At 42.1% G+C, this 25084-nt stretch overlaps 2 protein-coding genes across 6 annotated transcripts; both read right to left on the bottom strand.

Annotated features, from left to right (window-relative positions):
• Positions 1 to 568: 568 nt before the first annotated feature.
• Positions 569 to 15564, bottom strand: jade1 (jade family PHD finger 1). 5 transcript variants are annotated; one of them, XM_085441118.1, is made up of 12 exons: positions 15288 to 15564; positions 13573 to 13655; positions 13157 to 13294; positions 12491 to 12558; positions 11652 to 11809; positions 8662 to 8846; positions 7555 to 7766; positions 6907 to 7074; positions 6511 to 6627; positions 4878 to 5471; positions 3159 to 3276; positions 569 to 2467 (listed from the first exon to the last, which is right to left on the bottom strand). In XM_085441118.1, the coding sequence occupies exons 2-12, from the start codon at positions 13646 to 13648 to the stop codon at positions 1422 to 1424; spliced, it is 2880 nt and encodes a 959-aa protein (XP_085297244.1). In that variant the 5' UTR covers positions 13649 to 13655; positions 15288 to 15564; the 3' UTR covers positions 569 to 1421. The 5 variants fall into 5 exon arrangements, with proteins under 5 accessions (XP_085297244.1, XP_085297245.1, XP_085297247.1 ...); XM_085441119.1 differs by lacking the exon at positions 15288 to 15564 and adding an exon at positions 15100 to 15173; XM_085441121.1 differs by lacking the exon at positions 15288 to 15564 and adding an exon at positions 14348 to 14592.
• Positions 15565 to 15988: 424 nt separating this feature from the next.
• On the bottom strand, positions 15989 to 23208 carry asmt2 (acetylserotonin O-methyltransferase 2). Its single transcript, XM_085441817.1, has 9 exons — positions 22901 to 23208; positions 22716 to 22806; positions 22343 to 22517; positions 21824 to 21953; positions 21589 to 21657; positions 21390 to 21508; positions 20516 to 20653; positions 19944 to 20066; positions 15989 to 19016 (listed from the first exon to the last, which is right to left on the bottom strand). The coding sequence occupies exons 1-9, from the start codon at positions 23134 to 23136 to the stop codon at positions 18805 to 18807; spliced, it is 1293 nt and encodes a 430-aa protein (XP_085297943.1). The 5' UTR covers positions 23137 to 23208; the 3' UTR covers positions 15989 to 18804.
• Between the last annotated feature and the right edge of the window lie 1876 nt (positions 23209 to 25084).

The raw sequence follows: 25084 nt of genomic DNA, 5'->3' as shown, positions 1-25084 counted from the left end.
ACTCATTACCGAACATCTCTTTGGTCACCTGTTCAGGGGACGTTGTTCCAGAAGTCTCGTGGTGTGTTAGATGCAGCTTTGCAAACATAAAGCTCAGCAGCCCTCAGTCTTTAATGGTATTGTCATAAGCTTTAACATTTAACATGCTGAGACCTGTAGAGTCTGAGCTGTACCACACAGGGTTCTGTGTGACCCTACAAGGACATCCTCCTAAAACCAGCTCTGACCAGTCACACTGGAGGACGTTTGAAGGCGGCCTAACATTTGCCAGTGTCTACAGACTCTTCCACACCTGTAACCTGCATTCAGGGCACCCATAGGTGGACCTGGCACTCCTGATGTTCTCAGTCAAGCTGCAAAGCGAGTAGAAGTCCCTCTGCAGGGCAACAGGCCCTCATGGAGTCAGACATGCACGCAGGTCCTCACACATGAACCAACTACTCACACCAGGAAAAAAGTTAATGTATTTTTTTTATAAGGAGATCTTCAAGATGAGAGCATTTTAACATATACCTTGAATGACTGAGTTACTGTATCTCTACAACTCATCAATGAGACACAGAAACCATTTTTCAGTCCAGCAGAGTTTTTATTCCTCTTTAAGACAACAACAAAAAAATAATATTTTGCATAACAGTAGTACAGCAGCGGCCAAGGGTACAAAACGCTTTCTTTTTTTGTTTGTTTTAATTATTCAGTGTAAAAATAACTCTACTCACACCTGTGCCGTCCTCTCGTAGTGCAAACGCTTCAAATAAAAGTTAGGCACATGATGGATACGATCGCAGTTCAAATTACACTTAAGTGCTGATGACGAGTAAAACATTCTGAATTCCTGTTTCAGTTTGCCAACCCACCCACCCCCACCCGGCGTCATCGCGTAGGACAACCACAGACTGAAGAAGTACTCCGTTTAAACAGCGTTAAAAGGGCAGTTTGACCTCCTCTTTGAAGCGGTCGAGGTCCGATGAAGCCTGATTAATTAAAAAGAAGGCCTATGCAGTCCTGATCACTGACAGTATGACTGAGGATTACCTGCTTCTGATTCTTCCACTAAGTGCAACTGACTCATGGCCGAGTTTAATACTAGAGACGAAAAGAAAAGACATAGCAAGCTTATGGTCCCAAGCAACAATCCCAACTTTGATGCTATTGCTTGTTTATATCTGAGCGAGCGATTAAGTGGCAACTTGACATCTTTCTATTCTGAGGAAAGGAAAAAAAAAAGAACTAGCACAAAATAAAATAAAATATTTCCCAGTTTTACATATGTTACAAATAAAAAATAAATATCAGCTCTGTTTTTACTCTAGCCTTATTTGTTTTGTTTAGGATTTAGAGAAAAATAAAGGTACAAAGAGCGGCTGTCGTTCTTCTCCGAACAACACAGTGCAGCTTAATTTCTAAGAGTTGTTCCGTCATCAGGACGCCAGGACGCCCCGGCGAATGATGTCAGAGACGTAGCGGCGGCTGAGTGACGAGTCGCCTCTCAGCTGGTGTGAGTGGCATCGTTTCAGGCAGGGCTCCAGCTCGCCGTCGCCCGCCTTGGAGTCAGACGTGTAGTCCTCGTTTTCCGTCCCCGTGCGCAGTCGGGTCCTGGGGTACGACGGCTTGGGCGTGTTGGTCAGTGGCCTGAGCAGGGGCTTGTGTAGCTCCGCCTGCTTTTGCTCCGTTATACTTGCGGGTTTCTCGCTCCTCTTTGGGATCCTGAACTTCCCCCAGCTTCTCAGCTGTGCAGCCTCGGGACCGTTAGATGCGTGGGAGCTGTCGGCCGAGGCTCTCCTCAGCCAGCCGTTGGTCTTGGCGCTGGGAGCGGTGTCTGACACCGTGCTGGCTTTGTTACATTTAGTGTTGCTCGTCACATCCGGAGAGACCGGGCTTCTTTTGATCCCTTCATCTATGAAGTAGTTGTCTGAGTCAGAGTTTCTGATGTCTACCAGTCTGATGGACACCGTTTTCTCCAGATGCTTTGACCCAAACCTGTTCTTCCCCTGACTGGTGAAGCTTTCTGTGGAATCATTCCCCTTTTTCCTCCTCTTCTCCTCCTGCTCATGCTCAATATCCCGTTTTCGTCTCGCTTCCAGTTCGGGCTCCGCAGCCTCCCTTCTCGGGCCTTTCCGGCTCTCATGCTTGGGCAGTTTGCCGACGGCTGGTTCCTGAATGACCTCTGGCTTTGGGAGTTTTTTAAACGGTGTCTCCTGGCTGATGTGTTGGATTCTGGCCTCCATGGCTGCGGCCTCTTTGATCTGGGAACTTTTGCTATCTCTCGTCTCCGATGCCTTGCTCAGATTGTCTTTCTTTTGAGTGTGCGGTGAGTTGGGCAGGCTTTTTCTCTCGCTGCTTTTCCTTTTTTCCTTTCGTTTGGTCTTCAGTCCAGAGGGGCTCCAGGAGGAGCTAGACTGGGAGCCCTGAGACGATAACCAGCCCAGAGAGAACAGCTTTTCCAGATCCTTTGCTGAAGGATCGCCTGAAACACACAAAAAACATACAGGTTTATTAAAACATGAGAGGTAACTATCTGTAATTATCAACCAGCCAAATTAGTTGCTTTTTCTAATATTTCTATCCTCAGGTAAAGGCCAACAGCAGAACGCAGGGCTTTGCTGTGAGCACCAGTTCAATTTTTTTAGTATGTAGCAAACATTTGTAGTCTTTTGATACAGGAAGTAGCTTTAACATTGTGCTGACTTATTACTGAGCACGAATCAGACCTGGGAATAGGATGAGGAACATGACCTGTGTGCAAGTCACATCCTAATTTCTGCTCTTCTCTCGCCAAAGTTTCCACGTGCGATCAGCGACGCCATCAAGGAAATCCAGAAAGATCTACTTGACGTAGCCTGTAACACGTCGCCTACTGATGGCCTTTCAATCAGCTCAGCAAATAGTTGCTGGGTGCAAATATACAGAAATGACCAAACCCCACATCAGAAGTCGTGTGTGCAGAAACACACTTTTATAATTCAATACAAAATATCTCAACACGTTACGAACTGCAGGCGGTTGCAGTTTGTAACGTGCAGCTTTCTCACCTGCAGACCTGAGAAAGCTGATGGGACACACCGTCTACTAGCTAGGTTTACTAACATGAATGCAAAGTTCATGTGGAAGCTACCACATGCAAACCTGTTAACAGTTTGTTCATCTCATGGACTCACCGCTGAGCAGCTCGTGGTCAAGCAATCGGACCTGGTGCTGGAAGATCTGCTCCTGGACTTTCCACAACGACCGCTTCATCTTCTCTCTCCGAGTCACCATGTAGGTCAGGTTACGAACCTGTGGAGCATTAGCAGCTTCTTTAGTCACGCTTTTATCAGATTGCATCCTACAACAACTACGGGTCGTGCTGTCTTTTCACTTCTGCTGACTTAATTGTCGTGAGCAAGTGCCTCATTTCTGCATTTCTACAAACAAACCTGATATCCCAATTTCAGAAACCTGGATAAGATTTCACAATTACAGAAGAAGAGGAAAACAAAAACAGGAAACTTGACCAAGTTCAGTCAAGTTATGTGATAGTAACACAAAATATATTTTTAATCCGTTTTAGAATGATGGGATTAACCAGTTAAATATACTTTATGGAGACGTCAACCTGGTCGTTTGTGTAAACAGGTTTCCCGACAGAGTGACTCATCCACAGCACTCTGTAACAGAGACTCTGGTATTTGTAACGTAACCTAAGATGTGTTGAACCAGATGTTTTGTGTTTGTGATAATGTAATCTGGGATCAACCTCACAGCACACAGCTAACTAACCAGACAGACTGTCAATATAAACACTGGAGCCATAACCAGCTTTCCTTTCCCTGACACAACTGAGTACCCCTGCAGAAAAGTACTAATGTCTCACCTGGGCCTCACCTGGCCCACAGAGAGCATAAACTTCTTGAATGTCTCACTTAAACTTGTCTTTGTTTCAAGGTCAAACAGCAACTAGCTTGTGTGTGTCTACCAGGACAGTTTTTAGGCTCAGCACTACTGGCTGGGCTAATGTAACACTAGCCAGTCCAAACATCTCAACAGCAGAGGGCAAGAGGGTGAGAAGGATTTAGCCTGCTGTGTTCAGAGAATATAAGAGGACAGATATCAGCAGAGCAACTGAAGATAAACTATTTTAAGTCATGACACTTGAACTGTTTGTTTTTACTCTTTAGTGTGACTTACTCTGTCAGGCTGGATTTGAAATACAGCAGGATAATTACATCCATCAGCTTAGTGATTGTATTTGCTTTTCTAAAAATTAATGCTTCAATGTTTGGAGACCTGCAGAAGGTCGATTTAGGGCTGGAATATTTCACCACCAAATGTGGTAAAGATGGCAGCTCTCACAACCAAACTCAGCACCGAGAGCACATTTTTTCATTTAAAGCCTCATACAGCAATACTGTGGATCACAGTCAGTAGGCAAACCTGCTGATTAGATATTGAAGAAGCATTATAAACCGCTAGTGATCGTGTAGTTTCATGCAGCGCATGGTAAAGATTGTTGTTCCATGTTTTTTACCACAGAGCTGGCTCACAGTGCCAAAGGTCCATTCTATATAACATCAGTCATCTTAGAAGAGTTTTGTCCAGCTTTTAAAAGATGGTTATGGTAGAATAAATGTACCTATACAAGCAGTTATGTCTGCTGTACTAATGAAAGGCCCTCTGTGGACTTTATCAAGCCTGTTTGTTTTGGTTTTTAAATAAATAAATGACCAGCAGCCCTCCTCTCCTCTATAAGCAGCAGACTTTTATGTTGCACTGAGAATTTATTGAACTGCATTTAAGCGTTTCTCTCGTCATCCCCTGCTCTTCATAACATTTCTCTTCTTGCCTCCGCTGTTGTCTTTGCGCCTGTGAGTCCTGCTGCAGGTGGAGTCAAAACCTACCCGCTCCAGATCTTGTCGGAGGTGTGTGAAGAGCTGCAGGCGGCGCAGCAGCACCTCTTGCTCGCGCCGTGCCAGGCTCTCCTCTTCGTCTTTTTTGGGCGTGAGAAGCGGCTGGTTGAAGTTGGCTTTGCGTTTCAGTTTCCAGTACTGATAGAGAAAGTCCACCACCTCAGGCACCAGCTTCAAGTTACTAGTTACCTCCTCCACGTCTACAAACTGGTAGAACTCTTCCTCCATCTCTTGCAGCTTCAGTTTGCGGAGGTTGACTCTCTTCTCTTCCTTGCTGAGTGCCTCTGGGTTGGTCAGTGCTCTATCGATGAGCTGAGGGGCCACACAGGAAGATGAAGAGGGGGAGGCAGCATCTTCCTCCTCTAACACCTTCACTCTCCTCCTGCCCTTCTTGTCTCTGGCACTCTCCTTCTCCTCGTCACCCGAGTCGCGGTCCCTGGACTCGTCACCCTCAAGCCCAGAATGTTTGGGGCAGTAAGACTTGAACTTGACCTCATCGTCATCTGTGAGGATAGTGTTCATTTCAAGGTTGGCGTGGAGGCCGCACGTCACGTGGAAGGAAGTCCGGCAATTTTTTGCTGAACACTAAAGAAACAAACAGAAAAATGTTTACTAAAATTAGTTTTTTTGTCCCCCATTCCTACAGGAAATATAATATATAATTAAATAAAACAACAACAACAACAAAAAAAACTTATTACTTAAAAATGCCAAAACTGAAATGCTGTCAAAGATGTCAAATTCACCAAAGCACAGCCTGAGACACAAACCAAAAAGAATCTCTAGCATCAGAAACATCAAATTTCTTCTCTAGTTATTCTTTAAACCTGCAATTCTGTGTTTTGCCATTTGGGGGCAGCAAAAACAACATACAGGTATTTAATTGATCAAAATAAACCAATCAAATACCAAAGTAACACTCCAGCCCTCTACTTGCTGTGACTCAGGCTCTCATACAAACCCACTTCAAACAAACAGAAGTACCTTCAGCTTAATAAGAAGTGAAAACAGTCAAATATATCAAAATGTTATGAATGACATCACTAAGGTTTCTGAAAATTGTATCAGAAAGAATTTTGATGATTGTGCCATCTCAGTGTGATGTACTTTCAGCTGCCCTCGTATTTCCTACAGGGTTGCCGCAGCGGGTGGATCCGCATATTTGATTTGGCACAGTTTTTAGGGCGGATGCCCATCCACACAGCGCTGATATCTCACACTACCAACACATATATCATGCACCAACATTCAGCCTAAATATACACAGAGATCATTTCTTTCTCCATATCACTCAGTCCAGATCTGCTGTGTGTCAAATTGTCTTCCTGCCTTACTTTTATGTTGTTACTATTGTGAATTTAACATGTTTAACACAAAATCTAAAACCACACACTAAAACATTTCACTGCTGGGTGATCTGCTGTGCCTTTAAGCCTCCACCCTGCTGAGGTGTGAAGTCACTGCCTTGATTTCCAGTACATGTAAACTGAAGAACACTGATGCATCCTTTCACCCGGTGTGGATCAATAATGCCCACACTGTGGAAATCTCCTCCCGTAGTCTGAGTTACTGACACGTGCTGGATGAGCTTTTCACATTAAATGAACCGTGGATTGTTAATAACCTGAATGCATGCGCCAGTCTTCTCTTTGCAGAGGCAGCAGATCAGAGCCCATCTGTTGCTGGGAATATGGGACACATTGGTGATCGGCTCCATCTTCTCTGGATTCCCAATGCTCACCTGCACAGAGGGTTTAACACACAAAGAGGACACGAGTTGCTCAAATGTCAGCGCACATGGTGTTGACAAATGCAAGTACATGCAGAGTGGTCTTAGACACAGTGTCACTGCCATGTGTGTCAAAATGGTTACCAACATTTTAAACAAGTGGGATCAAAACCTACGACTCTTAACAAGACAAGCAGCTGTCAGGAGCAGCCAATCAGAAGAAGAGTAGAGGCTACTAGAGTCCCACAATGACCATTTGATTAAAAAACAGAAATTATGACTGATCTTCACCTCTGGAATCCACAAGGCACAGCTGACGTGGACCCACTTAGTTCCACTTCGGGTGGGCTTCATGGCTCCGCCCTTTTTGGGACACAACTGGCACTTTGGCAGGATGCCGAGGGCACAGATCCGACACAACCAGCTGCCCTTAGGGACTTTCTGGATGCCGTAACACGCCTGAAAAGAAACCCAAACAGTGGCTCAGTTTCCAGAAAGCAAGCAGAAATGACGGCGCAGACAGGCAGTAGGTGTGTCACATGAAAAGCAAACCGAAAATGTAAGACAAGTCGCTTTTTTTGCCTCAGTGAGACGAATCTCTAAAATCTTGCAACTTTCTTTTTTCTTTGAACAAGTTAACAAAATCCATCTTTTTCCCCTACAGGAAACATTAAAACGGGAAGAATTTTATTTTGAGTCCTTTCATGTACAAAAAGTTAAATAACTGTTGACGTTAGCAATACGCAGCCAGTTTATTCAATGGGAGTGACTTCATATATTTTTACTAGACAGGGAAAAGTTTAAAACTGACAAAAGAAAACAGATTTGACTTCATATCGCACATTAACAGATTTAGAACAATATTCTGTGGGAATTATGACAGATTTGTCCTCTGTCTGCTGTGTTTTTTTCTCATTTTAAAGGGAGATGACGGCTGACCTGGTGAACGCAGATGTTGCACTTGTCACAGAACACCATCTCGTTGTTGTCCTCCCCGTCAGGTGACTGGCAAACATCGCACACCACATCCTCGTCATACTCGATGCCTAACCCCTCCTCGGTCTCCATGGCGTGCGTCATGTTTTCGTGGCAGCAGCGCTCAAACTCTTCCATCACACGCTCCATGGTGATTTCATCCAGTGGCGGAATAGCTGGGGAAAAAATATACATGAATAAAGATGTCCTGATCTACCGGTATTATAAAGTTACCTTATTTGTTGATGCTCTCTTACACTTTTGGTTAGACAATATGATCAGACTGCAGTGATGAAAAAAAAAAAAATCTGCCTCCTGCAGGAGAGTCTGGGTTTTATCATCTTCAATTTCACTACAATTTAAGCATCAATATTTCTCTGTGGGCTGAGTAAATGCCCTTTTTGTTTGGCTTTTAATTTGTAATTACACCTACATTTTCCATCCATCTAAAAGCAGACAGAAGACACAAAATGCTCAATAACACATACAACACTGAGAGTTATCAAAAAGAAACTGGAAACAGCAGTGCAGTAACACAAGAAGCCTAAAAAAAAGCCGGACTCTTTACTCAAAATACAAACTGGACCCAAAAACCAAGTCTGTATATAAACACAGCTTGCAGCTGAAGGAGCACAGGAGAGGTTATGAGGGTGTCAAGGACAAGAAAGATGAACAGGACAGATTTCGCTGGCTCTCTGCATCTCTCAGCTCACGCTCCTTCTGAAGAAAATAGCTTTGTGACTGCAAACCTGTACTGCACGTCTGTTTATACAACAAGGATCTATAATAAATACATAGATAATAATACTAATCTTTCAATGAACTTCACTGAATACTGATGGCAAACAAGCAGGCTGACAGAGTGTAAAGCTTGATGTCAACATCTCAGACCTTGCAGCTGTGGACACAGCTTTAAAACGCTTTCATCTGCTCTGTTTCATTTCATTTGATACATTTGATATAACAAAAAACAAAAGAAACAACTATATTCAGTTCCTGAGCCTAAAAATAACTTACAGATTTAACCATCAAACAAGCAGCTACAGAACAAATATGTACTCAGTGACTCACCCATCTCTGTAAACTCTTCATTTATGACCTGCAGCCAGGCCACGTCTTCCTCGTTCAGGTCGTAGCGACACATCCCCTCCGCCAGCGTGCGGATGTCCACGTAGCCGAGCACTTCTGTGCCTGATGTCCGGATCAACTTCTTTGGCCTACCAAACATCGTCTCCTTTCCTTTCTCGGACAGCACCCTGCACAACCGAGACCTTCACATTCACTATCGTGCACATGCAGTACACTATGGTCAAGTCAAGTCAAGTCAAGTTTATTTATAGAGCACATTTAAAAACAACCAAGGCTGACCAAAGTGCTGTACAGTAAATACAGATAAAAATACAATAGAACACAATTTCGTAAAACACCTCGCTGATCAAATAAAAATAAATAAACAAATAAATTAAACCTTTCTAAAAGCCAATGAAAAGAGGTGAGTTTTAAGAGCAGTTTTAAAAGTTTCTAGGCTTTTGGAGAATCTGACGTGAGGAGGTAAACTGTTCCACAGTCTGGGTGCAGCCACAGCAAACGCCCTCTCTCCCTTTGTCTTTAATTTATATCTGGGAACATCTAAAAGCATCAGATCGGCTGACCTCAAAGATCTCCTGGGGCGATAAGTACTAAGGAGTTCTGACAGGTAAGAAGGTGCAGTGCCATTTAAAACCTTAAAAGCCAGCAGTAAGATTTTAAAATCAATCCTAAAAGCAACTGGGAGCCAGTGGAGAGAGCAGAGAACCGGAGTGATGTGGTCTCTTTTTTTTGAACCGGTCAACAGGCGAGCGGCAGCGTTCTGCACCAGTTGAAGGCGATGTAGACAGGAACGATCTAGGCCAGCATAGAGGGAATTACAGTAGTCCAGCCGTGAAGTAATAAAAGCATGGACCACTCTTTCTAGATCGTTCCTGCAAAGGTAAGACTTGACTTTGGCTAAAATCCGTAAATGATAAAAAGATCCCTTAACTACAGAGCTGATTTGTTTATCAAGTTTAAAAGCATTGTCAAAAATAACTCCAAGACTCTTAATGGAAGAAGTGCAATCGGAGGTTAGGGGTCCCAAAAAGTCAAGAGAGAAGTTGGGATCTTTAGGAAGCCCAAACACAATGACTTCGGTTTTGCTTTCATTAAGGTGTAAGAAGTTAAGAGTCATCCAAGTCTTAATGTCAGACAAGCAGGAGAGTAGCGGCTGCAAAGAAACATTGCAGTTCAACCTCAGAGGGAGGTAGATCTGAATATCATCGGCAAAGATGTGGAAGGACACATTATGTTTACGGAGCACATCGCCCAGAGGGAGCAAGTACAGAATAAACAACAGGGGGCCTAGTATGGACCCCTGAGGTACGCCACAGGTTAAAGGAGCTCTGGGAGATGACAGTTCACCAAGGTGAACAGAAAAACTCCTATTATTCAAATAGGACTGGAAAAACTTTAAGACAGTGCCCTTTAAACCGACACAATGTTGAAGGCGGGCTAGCAGTATGTTGTGATCTACAGTGTCGAAGGCTACTGTCAGGTCCAAGGTTACTAAGACAGCAGCACAACCAGAGTCAACAGTTAAAAGCAAATCATTAAAAACTCTCAGTAGGGCGGTTTCTGTGCTATGCCGAGCTCTAAAACCAGACTGGAACTTCTCATAGAGATTGTTGTTGTCAAGAAATAGCTGGAGCTGCGTGAGGGCGGCTCGTTCCAGTACTTTGGACAGAAAAGGGAGGTTGGAAATGGGCCTATAGTTAGAGAGTAGGGATGAATCTAGATTAGGCTAAGATTAGCATGTTTAATCGAACTATACATTATTAACCAACAACTGGTGGTCTAACATGTACGGCAGGCTTTACAGTAGCTCCTAGCCGACCCAAAAGCACCTCTGGACTTTTTAAGGCATTCAAGGACTTTTCTTTTCAATGACACTTTCAAAAAGGATGCGATTTCCTGGTTTGCACTTAAACAGCCCTCAAATTTATAAAACATGTAATATTTACAATTCTGATACTGATGAACAGTAGACAGGATGGTAAAAGATTATCTTTCATGGTCATACAAATGAATGGAAACACTGTTACTAAATTAGTAACACTGTAACATTTCTCTGCTGTAATTTTATTAGAAGGGTATTTCCTGCACGGCGGGATTTCTGGTGTCCCCTCAAAGAGGCTTTAACCAGAAACTCACCAGCATTCTAAAAATGTTTTGTTAATAAGGGTTTCGTTTACTCATATTTTCTTGAAATGCATCAATGTCTGTTAGGCAGGATGATACAGACTCGCTGCCTTTATCATACACGGACTGTGTTTGCTCACTGACATCCCCTAAAGGCAAATTCTGAACCACGAAAACCCTTCAGCACTCAGTGGTCGACAGATAAAACAATACAGGTTTCCAAGGTGATATTTTAGCACCATCAGCTTGATATTTTGATCTACCTCTACACAGGCTGTGCTAAATCACTTGGAGCCTCAGCTTGACTCGACTCGGTTTCAGACGTTTTCCGTTACAGCCGAGTATCACCTAATGCTGGGTTGTTATAGCAACGTGGTCTCGTGACTTCATTGTACATCACACAAACACCAAAGCAATGGAGAACGTCAAGGCGATGGCATACCTGCTGCTCGGTGTATAGCTTTTTGTCACTCTGGGACCACTGTGGGTTTTTTGTGTAGCCATTTCATTTGTTGCTCGGTTTCAAAAATGGCAGTTTTGATTTTCATAAAGGCGTGCTCTCATGACTCATTGAGTTACACCACTGACTAGCCAATTGACATCACGTTTTTGCACTGCTCAGAAGCCCAGTCGAGTAGGTATTTAAAACATTTTTTTTTTTTTTTAAGTACACAGTTTCAGGTTCTACCACCTAATCGAAAACCATAAAAACCAAGGCCAGTCGAGCCAACCCAAGTGGGTACAAGTGGGAAAGGGCTAGAAGTGTCAAAGTCTCCATCAGCTACGCTGCCTCTTATTCACCGAAGTGAACTATGAGTGAGATTGAATGTGTTACTTTTATTTCCTACCTCACAACAGGCTGTGGGATGGAGTGGGGGCTGACGGGGACCTGGACGCCCTTCTCCCACTCCTGCCTCCATGGGTCAGCTAGGACGTAGTAGTCCTCGGTGTTCAGCTGATACGAGTCGTGCACTTTCATGGCCGTGATCAGGTCCGTCCTGAAAACCTGCAGCACATAACATGAACATTGCTAAGTGTATAATGAGATTTCAGAGAAAACTGCTGCAAAACAAAGCTCGTCTCTGCAACAGCGTCAAGAACTTCAATCAGCTTAAAGAAGAAAGCTGAAGGTTCGCTAAATTACATTTTTGCAAAGCAACTGATAAATAAATATAGAATGTATGAAAACGTATATCACTGTTTGAACAGGTTAAAAAAAAAAGGAAGGGAAAAATAATCGACCACATTGACCCTCACAGCTAAAGACAGCAAATTAGGATCCTGCATTGGCTCAAGTCATTGTTTTGCTTTAATTTGATTGGCTCTCTAGTGAAAGGGAGGACACAGTGGACTGCAGGGACCAAGTCCACAGACTGTACAGTAGATAACAGCAAACGTGCTTTCATCTCAAGGACACAATTGGAGTGTGGGTCCAAGATAGCACGTCTTTTCTTACACGTATAAACAACCACATAAACATTTATTTTACAGATGTGCTGCCAGCTGGTCCTTTCATTTTCACATTCATTTGTCAGCCACATATACACGTCTTTAGTTAAAATCTAAAGTACGATCCCAGAGTACAAGACTGACAAAAAAGAAGGGCCATTAATTATAATCTACACATTTCAAGTTTTACAGCAACCTTTTAAAAACCACAATAAATAGTTTGAGACCAAATGCGTACCTCAGAGGGTTTCTGCCCAGTCCACCTCCTGTGCTGCGATGAATGCTGGGACCAGCAGGTGGAATTACCTGAAACAGAAACACCACAAACTGTTGTACAGACCCACATTTCTTCTTTGAGCATCAGCCCAAGTCTGCTGATTTTCTAATAAACAACTTCACACCATTAAATACGTCTGGATTTCCCCCAATGAGGGGAAACTTGAGAGAAACGCCTGGCTCATTTGGATAGTCAAACTGGGGCAACTGACATTTTCTGTTTTCAATTTCATTTTATCAGCTAGAGTCGCCAATTTGACTTTGGGCCAGGTATGAAATTGATGATCAAAATGGGGTTTTTTTGTTCTGATTTTTTAATCAACTGCAAGAACCACAATAAAAAGTGCTTGATCATTGTGGTGTGCTTTATGGCATTAAATATTTTAACTTGTCTGTCTAATAAAACCCTAAAACAGACCAGGCTAAAAGCAATTTCCAGTAAGCGCTTGGGGTTTGTTTTTATAACAGATGGCAAAATGATACGAATGCTCAGTCATAATGAAGCATGTACTTTGCTTTCTGTAATTTACAGCTCCGGGCAGCATTTTAAACAATGTGGTAAAAGTCCAACCTCTGAGGGAAACCAACAACTGCAAGCTGTTCCCAGATTTGAGACCATCTGCCTGACCTGCCAGGATGTCTTTAAAGGTCCAAACATTCCTCCTGTCCCTACTCTGTCTCCTGTTTCTCGGACTACATGACTTCTTTTGCTTTTCCTTTATGTTTGTCCATCTACTGCACTTGTTTCTCTTTCTTTTCTTCTTTCCTGAACATGGAAGTACAGACTTACTCACACTGACACCAATAACATTAGAGATACATTTTCAAGTCTAACTGCAAAGCAAAAGTGTCATGGTTATCAAGGAAGCTGTCAAAAGACTTTACTTTTACTTCTAAAAATAGCCAGACTTCATGAAGTCATTCGCTTTGTCTGAACTTATCTCGGTGCTTGGCACTTGTGCTGGCAGGGTTGTGCCAACCCTCATTCCCATCTATATGTGGACTTGGTATGAATGAGTCAGCAGAGACAATATTTTTGCTTACTTCCATTGTCCGAGTCATCGCTGCTGCTGGGGTGTCTGCTTCTCTTCATTGTCACCTGTCTGCGGAGCTCCGGCATAAGGGCACTTCACAAACAAGAAATGAGGTGGAGATACAGAATGGGAGGATGAAAAGGTACACGATAAACAACTGTGGAAAAGATTTGGTAGTAAGATTAATAGGCTGCCTTAAAACCCCTCACACAAAGAAAGTCGAGTCAGTTAGTAAATGCTACTTTTGGTGAGTGGCTTTGCACAATGCTGTAACCAAATCATGCTCAGTTACACCATTACCAAAAGCAAACATGTTGACCAAAAATATTCTTCTGGGTATTATCAATTAGCTGCAATTCACTGCAGCTAAACACGGTGGTATGATGTATTGATTATGCAAAATCTGAGAAAACGATCATGTTGTGGTGAAATATGTTCCCAACAGTAGGGGGGGGGCAAAAGTGGATCAATCAATATTTAAATCACTGCCATGCTAGTGCTAAATTATCACTTCTGCCATATGAGAACGAAGCACAACAACAGTCCAAGAACTTGTCACTATCCCACCGGTTTCCGTCCTGATCAGCCAGCATGGCTGTATAAACACACACGCACGCACGCACGCACCAGGCACTGCTCGAGAAGAAGTTACCGCATGCTGCACTGACAGGAAGCAACACTGTTATAAGATCAGGCTGCCCGTGCACGGAGTCTCAACTCCCAAGAGCACAGGAGGAAATTTCTCAGAATCCGCCGCCAACCCGCATAGGGAGAAAGGTGCTAACCCTAATTTAGCTGGCTAGGCTAAATGCAGGCTAGCCAGGGTCTGTGCGACGCCCCTCCTTCCAGCAAGCAGGCTGCAGAAAGTACGAGCTAAATTACGAGAAACTAGCTCAAGCCACCAGCTGATCAAAACAAATGCTCCCCGGTGCTATTCTGGCAGCCTTGTGTTATAAGGATACGGATGCAAGTTCTAAGCAGACCACGGAGCGTTGCATTTTTTTAAGTCACATTGCAACTCTACATGGCTAATGTTAGCCTGGTTGCTAATCTCCTATTTCCGTTATGTAACATAAGGCCCATCCCTAACCGGCGCCTCAAATTGGCATGTTTATATTTTTTTAAGTTAGCAACAACATTCGCTATATACAAATAAGTTAACTTAATAAACAGAACATATGGATACTAATTCGTATCACGAATATTTAATCTTGTTGTCTAACGTCATTGTACACCTTATGTTTCGCTGACGTTGTTGGTTAGCACACCGGCTAACTAGTTAGCTGGAGGCTACACGTAATGTAGATTGTGTTTAGCATTATTAGCCGATGTTGCTAACATAACACAGGGTTCTACGGTGCCACTCACTAAATCCCACGGCACAGACAGCGCGCTGTCAAAGGTTAAGGGTCAATTCTTGTGCAAAACAAACTACACCAAATCAAAAACAACACGTGAATTTAAACTCATCGTTAATACAACACTGCCTTTTCGCTACTATGCAGCTAACCAGCAGGGCACAGTGTGGTAGGTTTACCAGCGATCCACTGGTTGAGGTTAATCTTTGGCGCCATTTTAAATGACGATGTCGCGTTTTCCTAGCGGACTGCTAGTACGTCCATACTAAAAATATAAACTCGCTCAAATGTCTAGATAAAATAATTCTGGTACATATGCACCTGAATTAAAACAGCGTAGAGTTTAAATAAATTGCATAGTACGTACAGAGCACGTCAGGCCGATGCGAGCCGCTGTTTTGAGTTTGAAGCGAAGCGCAGTTTTTGCCTTGAGTTCCGCTTGACCCGCATTCCACATACACAAACACAGTGGCGGCTGGGGAGGAGATTACTCTGCACACACGCAGCTATGTGCATCGGCCGCTAGAGGGCAGCAAAACCGAAACTGGTAGCAGTAATCCGACAACAGATCACTGCAGGAAAAAACAAGAAGTTTCCACAGCCTCGGTAACAACCCACGTTACCCGGTTGCCAGTTTGAGTGTCAACAAACCATAATAATGTGTGCATAATTCTTTCCCAAGTGTGTACGACGGAGGGTTTCTACTGACAACAAAGTCTCTGCTTTCTGTCAAGGACACCACACACTACAGGGACAGACCATCAGCAACATAAAAACAAACATTTAGTGAGAAAAGGACACATTTTCTTCCCTTCGTAAAGGTTTCCTAGATCAATATAATCACTTTCTTTACTGATACGCCCCTTTTTGTGTTTCTTTCTGTGCTCTTCGATATTATTTACAACATACTGTATCAGCTCATTTATGAAAGCAGTTTGATAATATCTGAATATTTATCCCAGAAGCTAGGAAACTTGCAAGTTACAGCAAGCAAAACACTGAAAATAGCCTTTAATAAAATAGTCCCGTTAACGCAGAATAGCTGAATAAAAGGCAAAAGAAAATATCTCAGTGAAATGAAGTATTTTATTATACTTTGCATAGTTTGCTCATGGATACACCATATTATAAATAAAAAAAAACTGTAAGACTCATTATCTATAATTCTTGGATCCTCGTAATTTTTGCCAGGAGAAACCGAGACAAATGATCACATTACATATTGGATATGACTTCTTAAAATTGCTGCTTTGGTAACAAAGAACAATTTAACATAATAGTAATTCAATAACTAATGTGTAAACTGTGTAAAGTCCAGGCAAAAATTCAGGGAGGCTGTAAAAACATTAACTAATAAATATTTAAGACTAAAGAACTATCACAGTATCAGCTACAAGGACAAACTCCCAACACCCTGTGGCTGTGTTTACATGCAATACTTTTAATACAAAAAATTATAAACATAATATTTTTTGTTCAAATGAACTTTTTGTACAGAATATCCAAGATGTGTGTCTGAAGGATGCATGCTTACAGGAATGAGCAGGAGGAGGAGGGTCCGGTGACTCAAATGCTCCATTTCTATTGCACATGTTGTTATTCTACATTTACATGTCATCAGTGACACACATGCTAATAAAACATAATCTCACAGCTCCATTAACACATGTTTTAATTCACGTGTGAACTTATCAGCAGCTATGAGGAGCCGATTTGATGCGAGTCGGCTTCTGGTGTGAACAAGAGCTTCAGTTCCTGAAGCCTCGCTAACTGACATCATAAAAAAATAAAACATAAAACGACAAAATGCACCAGACATCGACAAAGAGGGTTTTTTAAACAGCACCCGAGTGATTCTTTTTTCTTCAACCAGCCAACACAGTGAGAACTTCATAATAGCAGCAGAGGAATGATGAAGGTAAACAGAGGTGATCATAAAGGGTTAAATACAGTTGAGTCTCATCTTCCACTCGTCACAGTGAACAGGAAAGCTGGGAACACGCGCACGTTCACACACATCACATCACTTTTTTTAAGTTTAAAGGTCAGTATTTTTCCTATTTGAACTTTATTAGTCTGATGTGTCTTCCTGTGAGTGAAACAGAATCATTAAATACATGAAGACACACACATCTAGCACAGACTTGGTAAGATCTACAAGACAGACAAAACTGACTTTTCTACAGAGACTGAGAAATGACACATTGCAAGATAGACACAACTGAGAAAATATTGTGTAGAACAATGAAAGCAATGATGGCAGCAGGTTTACAGTCTGATTTTTGCATGAACAAATATTATAGGGTCAGTTTTCCCAACAGTGTGAAAATGACTTTTTTCTTTATCTGGTTAAAAACTGTTTATGATCAGATTATATCTGAAGTCTGGATGTAATTCAAAATTATAAAACTAACTTTGTGCAAAAATGTTTAAAAAGGTTTTGGGGTGCATATGCAGTGCCCACTATGATATACTGGTCTAATATTCTGGTTGAATAGGCATAAAAAATAGTCATAAAAGAGAAGAGAAGCGAGCGTCAGTGTTGACATTAACTCGTCCACCAATTTGGATGTGTGATGATCACAGTGATAATGTAGGATCAAGTAAATAAAGCCCCAGTCACACAAGCCAGTCAAATGGCCTGTGATCATTTGGCAACCACTGACTCTGAGGGAAGTGAGTATACCCCAACCAGTTTCTTGAAGTTGATAGTAGTCGCTGGGACGTAGACAAGGAGCTTCTAAATGCCATAGGTACCAGTTCAACCAACTGGTGAAAAACTCTCTGTCATTGCTTTGGTTGCTAGCATGTTGCTGCTGTCCTAGTTTGACTGGAAGTGACAGAGTTGACTACAAACACTTCCCAGCCACTCTCCGAACTTTAGTGAAACTGCAAAAAGTCCAACACAAGCTAGAAATAAAGATTCGTCACCTTCAAAGTAAAAGTTGCAACTTGTGAAACATGCTTGCCTCCAGTGGTGAGGCACGGCTTCTCCATTTCCACTTTGCGTAACATTTTTACAAATTGTACAAATTTTTACAAATTGTAAAAATGTACTAGTTCTCAGCTAGATGAGTATTTGCAGACAACCACGAAAAACTACAAGCAATGTGCTAGCAACCAAAGCAATCACTAGGATGATTTTGGTCCTGCACATATTTTGCAACCATTTTCACCCAGCGAGAGCCAACCCATTGGGGAACACACATTTCCCATGCAAACACTTGTTGTGTCATCTTCAATATGGTGAACAACTCTTGAGCAATGAATTCATGTCAGAGCCTCGACACTGAGCTAACCAGTTGCTTATTAGCTTAGTGTATTTATTTAGTTAAGGTAAATTAAACATATCTGCAGGTTAACCTACTTTTGTCTTTATGCTAACTATGCTAAACAGTTACTTGTTAGCTTAGCTTAGCTTAGCTTAATGTTAAGTTAACAAGCTTCTGGTGGTAGTAGTAGCTTCATATTTAGCATACAACCATAAGAGTGGTATCAAGAGAGAAAATCTTCATCAAATGTTAAATTTTTTTTAAAATCTGAACCCATTCTTGAATCTTATTTTGCTTGGTGAAAGGTGAGAACATTACTTATAGACGCAAGTATGACTAAAAGATATTATCTATCACAGCAGCAACCTCTAACCAGAGGTGTGGTCGAAAGACAAGGTGAACTGTAAGAAAAATTTCAAAATATTAAATAATTGGTGCTGACGATAACATAAACTGGAGATCCATGTGGACAACTTTTTTTTTCTCCCCACAGTTTACAGTTTGATGTTGACATCTGTTCCTTATCGAGGCCTTGAAGTTTCCACTTAACCTTTCTCTAATTTCCCAGACTTTTGACAGATGCTTTCTAAGCATCCCGTTCTCTGTCTGAGCTCATCTGATGGCCAATATGGCATCATAAGATTTGCCCGTGCGGCAGACCTGAATGTTCTTGAAGCCGGTCTTGTTGAACATGTGTGTGTACTCGGACGGTGGGCGCTCCCTGCCCTTCGTCTGCACCAGCATGTTGAGGGAGAAAAGCTGAGTCATGATGGGCCCTCGTCTGTTCTCAAACAGCATCGCTTCTACCAGCAGGACGCCGCCGCCTGGCAGGAGGACAAACAAAGATACTGAAAGCAGTTTTTGTTTCAAATAGAAACAAAAACTGCTATAAGTATAATAATCAAATGAAAAATTGAGAAAATATAGCAACAATGTGTACTCTACTGAGTGAAATAAGTGTTTGATCCCCTCGAAACACATGATTTAGTACTTGGTGGAGTAAACTAGTGTTGGCCAGCAGGTTTGTGAACATCTTACAGTGCAGCAGATAAAATACAGGTCAAATCATTAACAAATGGAAACAATTACTAAAACTGTTATTTATGCTGTGCTCCAGATACCACGGAAGTCGGAACTTGGGAGTGTCGGCAGTAAAGTTGCAAAAACGAAGAAAAATGGGATTTGTTTTCATTATTACCAAGGTCGAGCTATTCACGTGTCACAAGAAAAACAATGTAATACTTGTTTTCTGTGCTTAAAAACACTGCTGCAGGGCATTCAAAGATAGAGCCTGATGAGTGGGCTGAGTTACAAATACACAACAATGGCAGTACAGATGACAAGTTTTTCAGTTTTACTACTGTTTACATCACAGCCACCATCTATGGCTGTGATTGTGATTACCTCAGGATTGGTGGGGTTGCTCTGACTCTGAGTTGAGGAGACGTTCCAGATGAAAATTCCAACTGGGAGCTCAGAAATGTCAACTTCAAACTTGATCGCTCAATAATATACTCATATTATTCTTACTCTTTTGATGAAGCTCATTAGCAATATGAAATGTAATAACAGTGGCTATTTTCAAGCTGGCCACTAACTCTGGTAAGAAAATGTCTCATTTTGACACAAACTGAACATAACTTGTCCGCTTTTGAAGCTGTTACTTCTCTACTTTCCCAGACTTGACAGATCTCACATTCAGTGGTTTGTCGCTAAAACAACAAACCCCCACATGTACCTGGTGTACTGACCTGGTGCACACATGTCATAGATCTTCTTCAGCAGCGTCAGGCACTTCTCTTCAGGCCAGTCATGAATGATTCTGGCCAGAACGTACAAGTCTGCAGTGGGGATTTCACCAGTGAAGAAATCTCCTGCACGTAGAGGGCGCAGCATTAATAAAGACGTATTTACCAGTTTATTGGTTACAGTGAAGAAAAAAATGCTTTTTTCCTAACTAATCTCATAGGGGACCTATTATATCTACTTCCATGATTCTATGCATGATTCAGATTTCAAAATAACCAAAACAAGATGTTTAAGCTCCTTTCCTCCTCTTTTTTAACCCAGCTTTTTTCTGATTGGCTGCACCTTGCAAACAGGAGGTTTTGAACATTTTTCTATGCCCTTTCTAGGGAAGTACTTTCTATCTAACATTCACACACATTCATACTCAGACGCAAGCATTGGAGAGCAACCTGGTGTTAGTAGCAGAGGATCATGAACCTACCAACCTTCTGATTAGTAGGTGACATACAGCCACCCCCATGTATGTTTTTTCTTAAACATTTAAGGTGTTTTAAATCATCCATAGCAGACTTACCAGACTGAAATACAATAGCATCATTCTCCTGAGAGAAATGCTTCTGAGCCACTTCCACGACCTGCTGGAGATCAAACACTGTGACGGTGGATGAGGGATACGCCTTTGCCATCTCGCGGGCCAAAGCACCAGTGCAACCTAGCAATCGTTCATAAACAGCGATCAACATTTATCAGAGGGAACAATCCTTCAAAATGTTCATTTTTGGTATACATGAATTTGAGGTATCTACACCAATCAGGTATAACGTTACGAGCACTGACAGGTGAAGTGAATAACACTGATTATCTCCTCTTCATGGCACCTATTTGGGCGAGATATATCTGGGACCAAGTGGACATTTGTCCTCAAAGTTGATGTGTTAGAAGCAGGAAAAATGGGTGAGTTTAAGGAGATGAACGAGTCTGACGAGGACCAAATTGTGATAGCTAGACGACTGGGTCAGAGCATCTCCAAAACTGCAGCTCTTGTGGGGTGTTCCCAGTCTGCAAAGGTCGGTATCTGTCAAAAGTGGTCGAACGAAGGAGCAGTGGTGAGCCAGCGACAGGATGATGAGTCACCAAGAGACACTGATGCATGTGGGGGAGTGAAGGCTGGATAATGTGCCCTGCCACAAAGCAAAAATGGTTCAAGGAGCACAACAACGAGACTGAGATGTTAACTTGTCTCCGGTTTCCCCAGAGCTCAATCCAATTGAGCATGTATGGGATGTACTGGACAAACAGCCCCGATTCATGGAGGCCCCACCTCGCAACTTAAACGACTTAAAGGTGGACATAATGTTATGTCTGATAGGTGTGTGTATATCTATTTGCCTTCTTGGGAAGAATAATAGCCCCTCTCAGATGTCAGAGCATCCCTGACAGCCTCTTACCTCCAAGATCTACTACGTTCTGGAAGCCGGAGAGATTGAACGCTGTCACAACGTCATGTCCATCCAGAACCCATGACGAGTTCATGAGACCCATGAATTTCAGCATGTCCTCTTCTGATCTGTGCGGTACAGTTTAGGTTCATATACTGAATCCTAACAAGCTCAAAGCCACACTTGAAGCAGCGGGATCAACACCAACCTGTAAATGGCTTGGAAGACCTCCTCTGCTGGAAGGCTGAATGTCTTTTCATTCTGATTCTTCCCCTCCCTGCATGATGACAGAGGATAAGGAACAATTCTTTGTGCTCATGAAAACAACACAAAGCGAAAGAGAATGGTTGCTTTACATCTGCAAACATTTCTAAAAGCCCTGTTAAATCAGCTCGTTTTGTGTGGTATTTTAGCCTGATGTGGTCCCATGTGAATACACAGACCTGACAGCATCCACCAAGTTGTTCCACAGTGGGTAGATGGTTTGGGATTGGTAGACGATCATGTCATGGAGAGATTTGGTGCTGCCTTTGGCCAGATAAAGATTTGCCACGTCGGTGCTGCTGTACAAAGCTGTTTTAATAGAAGAGAAAGAGCAATAAATTAAAATGAAAGCCTTAAAGAGCAGCTAAATGTAACTGTTACACAATTACATACAATTTAATTATACCATTTTTTAATTATAATATTATTACCTGATGTAGCTTAAATTTGACATGTTGGCTTTTTGGAATGATCACACTGGAGATCATTTTCATGCCCAGGGAGAAACCATCATATTTTTGTAGTTTCCTTCTCTCTGTACATCAAAAACTACTTTCGGTCACCACAGCGGGTAGCTCTACAGATTTCCACCCCTTGTGCCCTTCCTGACACAACCCCGAGGGGTTTGCATCTCCTCCCAGAAACAAATCAGGGATCTTTTGCTTGCTACACTATACCCGCCTCCTCCTATTCCTCACCTGTTCCATCTGTCTTCTCAACCTCCAGGATCTCAATGCCCACCAGCGCGTCCAGCAGCCTCTCCATCCCATCCAAGCTGGTGCCCAGCTCCTGAGCAACATGCTGGGCACTCAAAGGCTCCTGGGACCTGAGCAGCAGGTCAAATACTCCAAGCTCACAGGCTGAAAATATCACCTGCGGAAAGACCTGTCAAGTTAACAACTTTGCACTGGTAGGCAGACTTTTAGTTAAAAAACTATGACTATAGGCAGATCCACCACCTCAGTCCAGTTTGTAATATTTCAACAGTTCCTGCATATAGTGGAGAAAATCTGAATCGACACACATTAAATCAGACTGACACTTCCCGAAGATAAACCGTGAAATGTTTACCTTGGACACTCTGAAGCCGTTAAAATACTCCAGAAGTTTGAACGGGTAATCCAGCTCACTCTGGGACATATGCTCTGCCATTACTGCGCTCCTGGTGGGGAAACATACCGACACAACGCCCTCACAGCCGGAGGAAAAACTCGCGCTTAACGTGGACAAACACTCTCCACGGGATCACCACTTACCGTCCGGAAAGCAGCCAGAAGGATCCGAGTCTGGTGAAGGTTGGTTTTAGAGGGTGTAAGTGCAGCACGGTTAGCTTGGGTTTTAGATAAAACAGCCAAAATGTCGGCGGTGTGTGATGGAGCTGCTGCTGGGAAATGTTCGGCAGAGAATCAGCTAAGATACATCCGTGATCCGTGATCTTGCTGAAAGCATTAGGAGAAACCCGCTTTGGCTTTACACAACGGCGACAGTGCATGAGCCACAACAGCCAACACCAAACTCACACTCACTCACACACGTTGTGATGAAGTTCCCGAATCAATCAGCGGCGGAGGGAGGCGCAGTTGAGTAGTTGATATCAGAGATTTACGCTCCACGTGAATGAATAAATGCAGCTCTGAAATATGGATTAATGTTTATTATTGGTGTTACATGTACCAAAAATGTTCCAGTGTCTCTGGATATGACAGCGAACCCGGGAGAAATTACTTAGCAAGCACAAATAATATTTACTCATTCTTTGTGGCTATGAAGGACAAGAGGGGGGACAAAGTGTTACCTTGTTACAACCAGGCTGTCACAAAAACACAACACTTGTTCCGATTTCTTGTCTTGAACCTATGAAAACTCACTAATTGTCGAGCTGTCGAATTCTTTGACCTGTAAATTTGCAATTTTGTACATTTATATACAACATAATACAACGTCATACAATATAAACAATTTTAATGTTACATATTCTGTATATATTACCACTGTGACAGTGTTGCAACTACTTGCACCTTAAATTCTTACTACACCCACACATAAGCTACATAAGCACTTGTTTACTTTATTATTTTCTGTGCTCAGAGTTAAGTCTATTCTTTATTTTAGTTATTTGTTTATTTAATGTGAAGGGAACCTGCAGAGTAAGAATTTAATTGCTCTGCGTATCCACTTGTGTTTTGTGGTGTATATGACAATAAACTTCTTGAATGTTGAATAAAAAATTCAGTTTGACAGGTTTTTGGTAAAAACAAGGTGATTCCAAAAGAGCTATCAGCTGTAACCTTGGCATGTCTCAGCATGACGTGCAATGTGTCCTTAAGAAATAAATTAAAATAAAGAAGTGGAGGAGAAAAGACGTGGCAGACCTAAAAATGATCTTTGACAAACGGACAGTATCTTAAAGTCTGTAAGAAACTGGAAAAATCATGATACGTGCATCTGGACCGTTAGATGATCAATCAGCTGCTTGCTAAAGACAATCAGAAATATTCTCTATGGAGGGGTTAATGTCAGGAAGGCGTTTTTAGAGAAGGGAAATAGGAAGAAAAGGCTGAAATAGGGAAATTATACAAGAAGTGGAGTAAAAATCACTAAAAACACTCATTCATGGACTGGCCTCCCCAGAGCCTGGACCTCAACATTATTGAAGCAGTGTGGGATCAGCTTGATAGAGATCAGAACGATATGCATCCAACATCCAAAGAAGAGCTTTGAAAGTCCTTCAAAAAGCCTGGAGAATTATTCCTGACTATTCCTATTCGTGCTTAATGAAATCACAAGAAAGCTTGTCTAAGAGATTTCAGCCTCTGTTGAAGAAAAAAGGTCCTCATGCAAAACAGACTTTCAAAGCTCATTAGAACTGTACAAACTGTTTTTCCTTCCATACAGGATCCAAAGGATGTTTCAAAACTTTTGCTCAGTACTGCAAATGTTTGCATACACAAGACTATTAATCCAGTATGTTTATATATGCGTAGATTTCCAGTATGTGCAGAGGGTGCAGCAATGGGAGGCCGAATTTCAGCTTTTGCAAAGATTTGCATGTTATAAATGTTGATGCTAATGTACCAGCGAGCTACGGTATCCAAATATTAGTGTTGTTGACCCAAGTCATGTTTCAGTTTTATGCAAACACATTTTAACTACTTAGGATATCTTATGTATGGGTTGTCTTACGCAAGCAAATCAAACCTGTCCTGATGAGGCTGAGTGATTCATTCAAATCCTATGAAGTAAAAAAATATTCTGTTATTTGCTCATTATTAACATCACCCTAAGTATTTCCTTCAACATATAGATTTTTTAAAATTATTGCAGTATCAAACAGTAAGTTTAGTTCCTAGTTAAACACAAAGGGTTTTACTTTACTAGAGGCAGCTTCACATTTTGTGAAACTCTTAGCACTTTTTTTTTTTCTTCTTAGTTATATTACA

The sequence above is a fragment of the Copadichromis virginalis genome, linkage group LG19 (assembly GCF_057382275.1).
Source record: "Copadichromis virginalis isolate Kocher_CV1m ecotype Utaka linkage group LG19, C_Virginalis_male_GT1.1, whole genome shotgun sequence".
In the NCBI taxonomy this organism is placed as follows: Eukaryota; Metazoa; Chordata; class Actinopteri; order Cichliformes; family Cichlidae; genus Copadichromis; species Copadichromis virginalis.
The sequence above is the reverse complement of the archived record's forward strand: the minus strand, read 5'-3'. Positions and strand labels throughout refer to the sequence as shown.

Excerpts from the sequence above, each read along its gene's own strand:
- jade1 (XM_085441118.1), bottom strand. The coding sequence starts at position 13,648 with ATGCCGGAGCTCCGCAGACAGGTGACAATGAAGAGAAGCAGACACCCC. Across the intron at positions 12,559-13,156 it reads CTTTAAAGACATCCTGGCAG|GTAATTCCACCTGCTGGTCC; the intron begins GTCAGGCAGATG and ends TTTCTGTTTCAG. Across the intron at positions 2,468-3,158 it reads TGACCACGAGCTGCTCAGCG|GCGATCCTTCAGCAAAGGAT; the intron begins GTGAGTCCATGA and ends TGTGTGTTTCAG.
- asmt2 (XM_085441817.1), bottom strand. The coding sequence starts at position 23,136 with ATGCACTGTCGCCGTTGTGTAAAGCCAAAGCGGGTTTCTCCTAATGCT. Across the intron at positions 22,518-22,715 it reads ACGGCTTCAGAGTGTCCAAG|GTGATATTTTCAGCCTGTGA; the intron begins GTAAACATTTCA and ends GTCTTTCCGCAG. Across the intron at positions 21,658-21,823 it reads AACTTGGTGGATGCTGTCAG|GGAGGGGAAGAATCAGAATG; the intron begins GTCTGTGTATTC and ends GTCATCATGCAG.